Below are 11,053 nucleotides of genomic sequence, written 5' to 3'. Positions count from 1 at the left end.
ACACCAGAGGGTCTTAAGATTTTTGGAGGTCTTAAAAGGGGGGTTCCACTGTACTTCAAAGAGAGGTTCCAAAATTATGATTTTCTGTAAAATACTGAGATGTTGAAAAGGACAGTTCATAGAGGGAGGAGGGATGGGAAGGGTGGTGATGGTGGTGGTAGGGGGTGTGGGGAAGGGTGTGTGTGTGTATCTGTGTGTGTGTATCTGTGTGTGTGTTTGTGTGTGTGTGTGTGTGTGTGTGTGTGTGTGTGTATGTGTGTGTGTGTGGTGTGTGTGTGTGTGTGTGTGTATCTGTGTGTGTGTGTGTGTGTGTGTCTGTGATGGAAGTGCACTTTGAAATCAGCTCAAGAATGAAAGTGTGTATTCTGCTTGCTTGACAATACACTCCATGAGAGAGTTGAACCCTGCTTGCAATGCCAAAGATTCTGAAACATACCACTGCTACATACAAAATCTCAAGTGTAAGTTTCCAACTGCACTCAAGTAAAGCAGAGAACATCTTGCACTGTGACTCACCTTTCCATAGCAGCTGTTGCAGACTGTTCCATCTGATGTTCATTGTATGGCAACTGCAAAGAACACAGAGACGTATTTGATGAACTTTTACATTGCAAAGCAAAAGATGACACTCTCATATAAAATGAGAATGCAATATTTTTTTTACGTGGCAGTGTGCAAAATATGAACAGCCACAACAAATGTTCCTAAGAAATCACAAAACAAAATATAACCTACAAAAATCCACAAATACAAATAACAACAGCAACGATAATAACCATACTAAAACAAGATGTTTTTTTCTTATTAAAGGCCTCACAGGAGGTAAACAGAACGATGACATCTTTTCACTAAAACATAATACTTACCTGATGAAATGCACTCACAATGGCATGCATACAAATTTCAAATTCAGAAAAAAATCATTAATTTTTTTAAATTGTACATCGTTTTTCTCTTTGTGAGAAAGAACACATGAGACTTACAGGCCCACGAAGCATGACGAGCTCTTCTCGTAGTTTCCTCATCACCGCGTCCTTGGCGTTCATCTGTCGGTGCAGCATCTCATTGAACTCCATCAGCTCTCCATGCATCTCCGCAACCTGTAACATTTAAGATTTACAGATTTTGAGAGAGCCGGAGTGGTACAGTGGTTAGAGCGCTTGTCACTCCCGCTGGAGATTGCGGGTTTGATCCCCAACTGGGGAAAATACAAATGTACCCAATTTTTCTGAGCGCTCTTCAGTCCACCCAGCTGGAAATGGGTACCTGAGGCTGATCCTATTCGGGATAGGGAAGGCAAAGGCAGCGAGGGAGAGGAGATGGGCATTGCCCTCATAAAGATGGCCCGAGAGTAGGTAGGATCACTGAGATCTTGCTCCCCTACGACCAAACACGGTTATGGGACTACCTTTTACCTTTTCCTGTTAATGCATCAAATGTTGTGCCTCAGAAAAGGAACCTGAAGCATTGTTTTGTGGATTTATATTACACAGTACAGTAGACACCCCTCCCCCCCTCCCCCGATATAAGACTTCTCTCCCATTTTAAGACCTTGCTTTTTCAACTTTTCTGTTCATAACCTCTGCAAATGTATCCCCATTTAAAGACTATCCCTATCAAGAACTGATTTTCTCAAATTTGGGGGGAGTCTTCAAAAGAGGGTTCCACTGTATTTGATAAGAAATGAAAAATGACAACACACAGTAATCTAAACAAAAAAACACAAAGCATTCCTCCAAAGAAATGAAAAATGACACAACACACAGTAATCTAAACAAAAAACCACAAAGCATTCCTCCAAAGAAATGAAAAATGACACAACTCACAGTAATCTAAACAAAAAAACACAAAGCATTCCTCCAAAGAAATGAAAAATGACACAACACACAGTAATCTAAACAAAAAAACACAAAGCATTCCTCCAAAGAAATGAAAAATGACACAACACACAGTAATATAAACAAAAAACCACAAAGCATTCCTCCAAAGAAATGAAAAATGACACAACACACAGTAATCTAAACAAAAAAACACAAAGCATTCCTCCAAAGAAAGGAAATAAGCACCCTGCAACAAGAATGAAAGGAGAACTAAACCTAAAACAGGCAAACTAAAGGTGGCTATCAAAGGAATGAGGTAATTTGTGACTCATTCATTCATTTCATCATTTATGCCTTTGACCCCATCCGGGGCATAGGCCGCCAACAAGAGCTCGCCAGGCACTCCGATCCTGGGCCAATCTCTCCAGTTGTAATTTGTGACTCATGGGATAGGGATATTTGATAGAAGAATATTTAAGTAAAATTAATTTTAAGTGTAATACATTTTTTCTGGATTGGTACCCATTTAAACCTCTGATATTGTCAAATCATTGATTTTTTGTTGTTGTTGTTGAACAAGATAAAGATATTCTATAATTATGTTGATCGCAAAGACTACTTCTAGGTAGGAGTACTTGGTTGATCGTTATAATTGGCTCACGTAAGTGTAGCCTATGCGATGCTAACTTTTGTCTGTCTGTGCATGCGTGCGTGCGTGCGTGCATGCGTGCGTGCGTATGTATGTCTGTGGTAGAAACTTTAACATTTGACTGAACACCGAAATACTAATTTTACCTGGTTATCATTCAAGCAACAGCTTCAAAGTATTGAAGCAATGACCAACATTTCGTCGACACGTATGTAGTTAAAGTGTGTATCCAAAGAAAACGGGTGGTGGGGTTTTGGGGGGGGAAGGGGTAAAAACAGCTGACTGGTTTGTGTCGTGTGTGGTATGTAGACCAGGTCAGGGGTCAAGGTTAGGTCAGATCGCGTGAAGGATTGTGGTATAGATACAGTTATCACCGAGCTGCAGTTCGCCGATTCGGAGAAGACGACTCATGATTTCACATTGTTCGGTTTCGTAGCTCCAGAAAAATAGATAAAGAAGATACCAAAGGAGATTTCCTACAGGTTAATCTGCACAGCGTGTTTCCAGTGTCTGCGCGAGGAAGTGCTGTCAAAAGCGCAGTGTCGATCTGGCCATCTGGCAGTCGTGTCCCCGTAAGTAGGCTACAGACAGACAGATCTAGATCTAGTGTCTCGCACTCTTGCACCGTGTCACCTATGCTTACTGTGTGTGTGTATGTGTGACAGAGTGATTGAGTTTGTGTTACTGTTTGTCGATTTCTTACGTGAGCCTTGAAGGCTTCGCCTCTTGTTTTTCTTTAAAATCCAGATTATTAACTATGGAGAGAACAGGATTTTGTTGCTATGAGTAGTTCTATAAAATAATTAAATAGAAAGACAAGAAAGGAAACGAGGATTATGTTTATATAATTTAGAAATGTGTTGAATATGGGCTATGTAATTGTAAGTTTTATTGTGCCTTCCTGTTTTTGTTTGTTTGGTTTTTTCTTTTATATTTGAAGATGCATATAACATAGTCTTGTATGTCTGATGGTATTTGATGTTGATGTCTGATGTTGTGGTCATGTCATATATGTAACAAAAATAAATAAAACCATGTTTAAAAAAAAAATAAAAAAAAATTGGTGACTCATGTTTGTATGAAGGTGGGTCCATGTAATGGCAAATCTGCAAGTAAGATTTCTTGTCAATTGCTACACAAACACTGGAGTTTTAAGCAACGAAGCACTCACGCATGCTTTCTTATGGTTGTAGCTCAGCCATTTGTTGACCAATTTACCTCAAGTTGTGCATGTCTGCAGCAAAACAAACATGGAACAGACTTAAGGAGGTTTTGAAACAGTAAATAGGAAGGAGGGACGGGGTTTCTTGCTTTTCATTGAGGATTTGCAGGGGATAGCGCGAACGCAGTCCCCCTCACCAAAAAATTACGCACTCGAGTCATCAACATTTGTGATGATCGCAAGCGTCAATCCGCCCGGAGTGCAATGGGCAGACCTCAGCTTGGGGGAACCCCCTTGTTGATCAGGGTGTCCCCCGTGCCAGGTAAGTATGCCTTCACATGAGTCATGACTGACCCGGACCCCGAACAATTTTTCAAACTCTTTTGGTGTAGCATGCTCATATATTGATTTAGTATTTTTCGTGTTTACAATCTGCTTTATTCTAATTTAGGTTATGCAAATTCATACAAAAATTATATTTGCATTAATGTTAGCATAAAATATTAACATTTTCGTGAATATTTTATTGAAAATTTAAATCAATAAGCCTTTCATAGAAAATGACTCCATGGCTGCCTCCGTACTCAGTTTTTATTCTTAGCAACCAATCAGAATTGAGCTACTACTGAACTCTGAATATAGTTAAAAATATTCTTTCAAATTTATTGTATACAAAACAAGACTATCAAAATCAGCTGCTGTATCTTGGTCATCCTGATTTATTGTGTTCTTTTACAAAATATTAAATTATTCTTCTGGAAAAACTGCAGGGAATATTATTGGGAATTCCCAGGGAATTCCCTATTCAGACAACTCTGTATGACACTAAACACAACACAATGGATTACTCCCCTTAAAAGTAGCGTTGCTCACTCTTCAATCTTTGAAGTCTATTCCTCCTCCTTTAATTCTGAATCATTCACTCTTTCTCTTCTAATCCTGTTTCCATGTCTGATTCTGTGTCTAGGAATTGATTACTGGATCATATTGCCTGAGATCTCGAGCAGATTGAAAATAATTTTAGGCGATATGTGTCATAATGAAACAAAAGTGTGAAACTTCTACGAAAGACCTGCTTAGGATGTAACACTAATCTTTTCTACATCTAGCTATTGAATTAGCAGGTAGATAGCACATGATGTTGCATCTGGGTGTTGCAAAATGTCTGAAATTCCACGTTCAGGGAACTTTTTGTCGCAGTTAAAAACAAACATTGCAGTGTGGTTGTTGACAAACTGGTGCAAGACACATTAAATCTACAGCAAATGTTGTATTCTTTGTGTTGAAAATAACCACTCTAATTAATCAAATTAACAAATGAAATCAAGGAACCACTCTTACCATATTATTGACCCGATTTAACAACTCTTCCCTACAAAAAAAATTCTCTACAACTGTGCCATCCGAGTTTAGTATGACTTTCAGTGATGGCGCTAGTATTTTTCAAACCGGTACGCAAACTTTTAAAATGCAAACAGTCCAGAAAAAAACGGTAGGCTGGTCATTGGAACCAGTAAGAGTCCAACTCAAAGTACTGGTTTTTGTTTGTTTTACCGGCGAAAAAAACCCGGTAGTTCTAAAAATCAACCGGTAGGTCATACCAGCAGCCACTTTGGTTCCGGTATTTTCTCGTTTTAACCGGTAACATACTGGTAATTGTCGGTTAACGCCAATACTGGACTTTTCTTGCTTTCAGGGAAGAAGACCCAACCATTAACACTGACATGTTTTGTGGTTGGAGCCACTTGTGGGTTCAAAATACAACTTCATACAAGAAAGTCAGCTGTGGAGGTAAAAGACAGCTCTACTATCATAACACTTCATTCAAAGACAACATCAACAATGCTGTGCTCTTTTCTTCTCATGAACGTGGGCCCAACAGTGGGTTGCCCCATACAGCACCCACCCCTTCAGTAAGTGTCCTTGGTTTTTACTGTGGAACCCCCTTTTAAAGACCTAAACAAATCTGAGAAAATCAGGTCTTCGCAAAGATGGAGTCTTAACATGGAGGTAGATTTAAAGGATTATGAACAGAAAGTCTGAAAAAGCAAGGATTTCAAAGGGGGGAAGTTTTAAATTGGGGAGATGGAGGGCTAAACAGGGAGGTTCCACTGTAGACCATTACTGCCAACAGTCCCTCCGCCCTCTCCAGCAGTGGTAAACAATGTCAAAAGTTTATTGTCCCTCCGCCCTCTCCAGCAGTGGTAAACAATGTCAAAAGTTTATCAGGGTCACTTGTCTCGGTTGACAGTGCACGTGGCCTCTTACTCGCACCCCCCCCCCCCCCCCCCCCAACACTCACACCTCCCCTTTTCCAAACGGATAGCTTTTGGACAAGCGAGGGGGAAGGTGGGGGTGGGGGGCACTATCGAAACAGCTCGGAACGATCCCCAAGTCTTTTGTCCCAAATAGACACGTAGTTCTGGGGACAGAAAACCCCAGTTAGCATAGCATAGACTGGGGAATGGGATGGGAGAGGGGGCAATACAGTAGAATTTAACCTTGTAAAAATATGCTGTCTCTCTTATTTTTTGTATTCACACTGCCGCATCAATTCTTATGTACCAGGTGTGTGTGTGTGTGTGAGTGCGTGTGTGTGTTTGTTTGTTTGTGTGTGTTTGTGTGTTCGTGCGAAGTCAAGTTCCATCATCCGCGGACACCGCATCCTATAAAACACATTAAAAGTGTGACAATCATAATTATATGCACGCAAAGTACAGCATGCCTATAACAAGCACAGCGTAATTACTATGGCGGGGAAAGGCTGAAAGGGGTGTCGATAGGAAGGTGTGATACAGGGGTCACCGTAGCGCCGCGGCCTCCCGATTCTGAGGCCAGAGTGCAGCCTACCGCTGGAATGTGCTCGTGTTTGCGCGCAAAAAACACATCACTAACGACATCATTTCCACGGTGAACGCTCTTCGCTGAGAATATAATTATATGCTGACTACATGTGAAACCAGAATAAATTATGGAGAAGAAAATGCGATTTGCTTCTTAATATAGCCTTTAAAATGTTTTATAGGACCTAAACCTCCGCAAAGCCAGTACTAGTGTAGCACAGGCTGCATGCCAGTCATTTTGTGCGTAGGTTTTCTTCTTCTCTCTTTGTCTAGTAAATGCTTATATTAGTGGAACGCTACATTTAGACATGGACCTATGTTAGATAGATAGGAAACTCCTTCACTCCGCCTGCGAGATGGTCGCCTACCCCAGGAAAAGCTAACTGCGTTTGGCGAACTGTCTGTCCGCAGTAGTAATGTTGGGCGCAAAGTAAGAATCCGGGGCAGAGTTGGAATAATCGGGATTTCCCGAAACCTCATTTGATTTCCAACAAAGCGCCGCATTTCCGGAAACGAGCTGCCTCGTTCTAGAAATGGCAACCCTTCGACAAAAAAGTATACCCTTTTCACAGGTCATGAATAAGGTTTAAAAAAGCAAGGTCTTATACAGGGGAAGTCTTGTAACAATTTCTCTCAGTGACACTCAGCGCATGCAGCTAGCTAGTTGCTGCTGTCTCGATCTATTTTGAACACAATGAATTTTTTTCTCAGAGTAGAGTGTTAGTTTGTTACAACAGGCCGAAATCATCTTTAATTTGAATCAACTTTTCTTTTCTTTCTTTATTTGGTGTTTAACGTCGTTTTCAACCAAGAAGGTTATATCGCGACGGGGAAAGGGGGGAGAGGGGATAGAGCCACTTCTCGATTGTTTCTTGTTCACAAAAGCACTAATCAAAAATTTGCTCCAGGGGCTTGCAACGTAGTACAATATATTACCTTACTGGGAGAATGCAAGTTTCCAGTACAAAGGACTTAACATTTCTTACATACTGCTTGACTAAAAATCTTTACAAAAATTGACTATATTCTATACAAGAAACACTTAACAAGGGTAAAAGGAGAAACAGAATCCGTTAGTCGCCTCTTACGACATGCTGGGGAGCATCGAGTAAATTCTTCCCCCCAACCCGCGGGGGGTATTTGAATCAACATATTGCAACAATCGATCACATCAATATAGCGCACAGACTTGCACATCACGTTTTAAGAGCCTAGATTACCATGCAGTGACAAGAGCCTACTCAGTAAAGGGACGTAATGCTGTCTCTGCAGCCCAGAGAGACTGTGTGAGTTTAATCAGTTAAGGGCTGAGTAAAAAATTATTACAATCGATAGTTACCAGTGAAAAGTAATATCGGAACACTCTTGTTGTGTTTTTGTTGTTGTAAAATGTAAGATCTGAAACGTTAAAAATTACGTAAAATTGGTGCGTTTTGGTCGAGTGGGATGGGTCGTTGAACTGTGTTGTTACAGCCCGCCGAAGTTATCAAAAGCGTTTTTGCTTTTCGTAAGACGGTTGGTTTGGTGCGTTAAACAATGCATCTGCTTTTTCAAGACTAAGCATTGATCACTTTAAAACACAAGGATCATCATAGGCCATGATGACTTGTATCATTTTACATCGCATTCTGAGAAAGAGCAGAATTCTCACTATGCGCGCGGTACATTTCTAGAATCGCGTTGCGCAAAGTTGGAATTCCTACAATGGCGGCCATTGTTGGAATTCCAACAAAGCGCAGGTCATTTCCGGAAAAGCGCCGATGACGAGATGGGTCGCAACAGCAATACCGTCCCTGGCAGAGCTCTTCTTTGCCAAAGATACAATTTAACCGCTGCTGTTCAGTTTTCTGTTTACATTTGAGCCCTCTAAATATGGGTCCCTGATTTAGAGAAGTGAGTAACCAAATGTGTGATGACAATGGCATCGTACCGAGTGCATACAAAACAATTACATCAACAGCGACTACATTCTCTGTGTAGAGTGTGTGGCAGAAGATCTTGTAAAAGGGACGAGGCCGCAAATGCCGCAATGAAATGTTGCTATCACGCACCTCTTATCGAGCTGGTTTATCGGTTGAACATTGAAGAAGATCTCGAAACCAAACATTCAAAAACAATGTGCAGGAGCTGTTACAGACGGATGGGAAGAATCGAGTCAGTGCCGTCATCGGAAAGAATGCAACACAGTGCTCGGACCGATCTTGAATCCTCAAAGTGTATCTGGACTGAATTTAATGCAAACCTCAGCGTGTTAGGGTGTTCTGTGTGTTTTCACCATCAACAACTCGGCAGAGGGGGTCGACCAAAGATTGGTGCATGTGGAAAGAAAATGCCTCCCACGCGGAAAGAAAAGACTGGCTGCAGTAGTGGCATAGGAAGTGTTAAACAGGAAAGTGACAATGGCCATGAGGATTTTTCAACTGTAAGTGAAAGTAGATTTACTCTCTGCACTCAAACGGCCACATCTACGCCCAAGAAACAACGTTCCGTCCAAACTTCTCCCATCAAGGGCGCTTCATGGACCTCGATAGAACACGCAGATGGATTTGTCAAAAAAGAACACAACACTCAGTGATGTGTACTTGCAACACTGCACCAATGACAACAGCACACCTTCCACAAGAATGCCCACTGCAGGAAGAAAGAAGAAGCACAGCTTGGCCGGATGCGACCCCCCTGCAGGAGAAGCTGTTTAGCGACCTAATGGCCCTTAAAGGCCCGGCAGGAGTATATAAGGAGCCTGACCTTCTGCGTTGGCAAATCATTTCAAACCTCTTGCAGGCAACGGACAAATACTGCTCCTACATTTTCTTTAATATCTCAGTTAAGCATGAGTTACGGTGTCAGATTTTTTGTTCACACAGCTGGTTTTCACACATTTACCGCCCTATGCACTTAGATAAGGTTAATTCTCCATAATAAAGAAGATATTTGTAAACAAACATTTCAATGGGGATCTTGTTCAAAGAAAAGGGCGGAGTCAACACTCTCCGACGTCACAGATTTACACCATGCGTTCCAAAAATAGCAAAACACGTGGCATGCGGCAATTTGGTTCCAGAACATGCTGTCTCAGGTGCATGTGTATTTGTTACATCGGATATGAAGAAAGAAATGCAACTAACCTTTACCACCAGTTGTGGCCTTGATAGGGTATTCCTGTGGGGTTGGGATAAAGCTCTCTCACTAATTTGAGCACACAGTCGGGCATCATTTCTCGGTTAATGTTTACCCGTGTTGGATTGTCTTGATGTAAGGAAGACGTCTTTTTCGCCAAGTACAATGCACAATTCCAAGCATCGCGTCGGTCTAGCATGGACCAATACTTCTTGTAGAGTACTTTTCTAACGCCGGAATTCCTGCGGTGTGGCAATTGGCCTGTACCTAGCCACCTCTGGCGATGATTTGTCACACAAGGGCTGCAAAAACAAAAGGCACACTGGCCTACCCCTCAGGATCAGATAACCACGTCTGCACCCTAACGGTACTACACACACGAGAGACAGCAGCTAGCGCCTCTGTATCGAGGTCACACGATGATGGCCCAGCACCTCTTGGTACACAAGTCGAATCTTTTATTACACACATTCGAGTTTCAAATGGCCACTGATTCTCAGTAAATAGTCTCCTTATTGCGTTCTCCTGGTCACTTAAAAGTTGAGAAGTGTTAAATCAAATTTCGCCATTTATTTCCACAGACAGAAAGAGATGTCAGTGCAATACAGCTTACAGACCGCAGCCTGGCCCTTACTAAGTTACTATCACCATCGGATGTTGGAATGTGAAACACTCAGGTTTTCCCGCCATCTGTCGACAACACTGATTGTGTTAGAGGCTCTCGCTGGGTGGAATAACAGACCGTGTTCCAAAGTATGCGTATACACTACGCAGATTATCACCGTTGACTTCGTCTACATGGTCCCGCTAACTATAATTACTGTCCCTGAAAGTGCCTCACAGGATGGGCAAGTTTACTTTCAAAACAGAAAGGGGTAATCTAAACTCGGTTTGTTCTAAGTGGACATGGGAAACAAAGGGACTCGGATCTTGGGTCGCCCCTGGCAACACAAATGGAAGAATCCAGGATATGCAAATGGTTTTCTGCAGTTTATTCCAAGGTGGTAGGGGGTTGAAAGGGGGAACGAACGGGAGGGGGGAGGGCGGAGGGGACAGTGGTCGGTGGAGCTACTATATACTAAGACTGCAGCAATGGACTGGTGATGTGAAATCATCACCCACACATTTCGAGGTACCCTCCCCCCTCACCATTCGGTTCACAAGCCTGTTTTTGTCCTTGGTCAGTTTGAAAATGATTGGTTTGTTCAAGTATTCCGCCAAAAAAATGCGCCAAGATTTCCCTCCTCATTTCAGTGGTGTTTGACGCTTGCCCCACTCACTTAGTCAGAGTCTGATGCAAAAATTGACTCGAGAATTCTGTTCATTGACGTTGTGACGTACTAAACTTGTTTATTGTTCGCGGTTTTGGCTGATTCTGTGTTGTTTTTCTGTTAATATCAGCGAAAGTACCATCATAGCGGTGACTGAGTTACAGCAACCAAGACTAAGTTTCATTTTGTCC

The 11,053-nt window shown here is 41.9% G+C and overlaps 1 protein-coding gene and 1 non-coding gene across 2 annotated transcripts in view; both read right to left on the bottom strand.

Moving 5' to 3' along the window:
* LOC138960078 (sorting nexin-29-like) overlaps positions 1 to 11,053 on the bottom strand; it is a 60,151-nt gene that overhangs the window by 7,747 nt on the left and 41,351 nt on the right. Inside the window, exons 17-18 of the mRNA XM_070331808.1 lie at positions 984 to 1,100; positions 517 to 569 (exon numbers count right to left, since the gene is read on the bottom strand). Of these exons, the coding sequence (XP_070187909.1) occupies positions 517 to 569; positions 984 to 1,100 (170 nt within the window). The remainder of the gene's footprint in view (positions 1 to 516; positions 570 to 983; positions 1,101 to 11,053) is intronic.
* Positions 3,798 to 3,961, bottom strand: LOC138960514 (U1 spliceosomal RNA). The gene has a single exon (XR_011453995.1). It is a non-coding gene; the product is annotated as a U1 spliceosomal RNA (small nuclear RNA).

Source organism: Littorina saxatilis, linkage group LG2 (assembly GCF_037325665.1).
Source record: "Littorina saxatilis isolate snail1 linkage group LG2, US_GU_Lsax_2.0, whole genome shotgun sequence".
Taxonomy (NCBI): domain Eukaryota; kingdom Metazoa; phylum Mollusca; class Gastropoda; order Littorinimorpha; family Littorinidae; genus Littorina; species Littorina saxatilis.
Note: the sequence above shows the minus strand (reverse complement) of the source record. Positions and strands in the feature narration are given on the sequence as shown.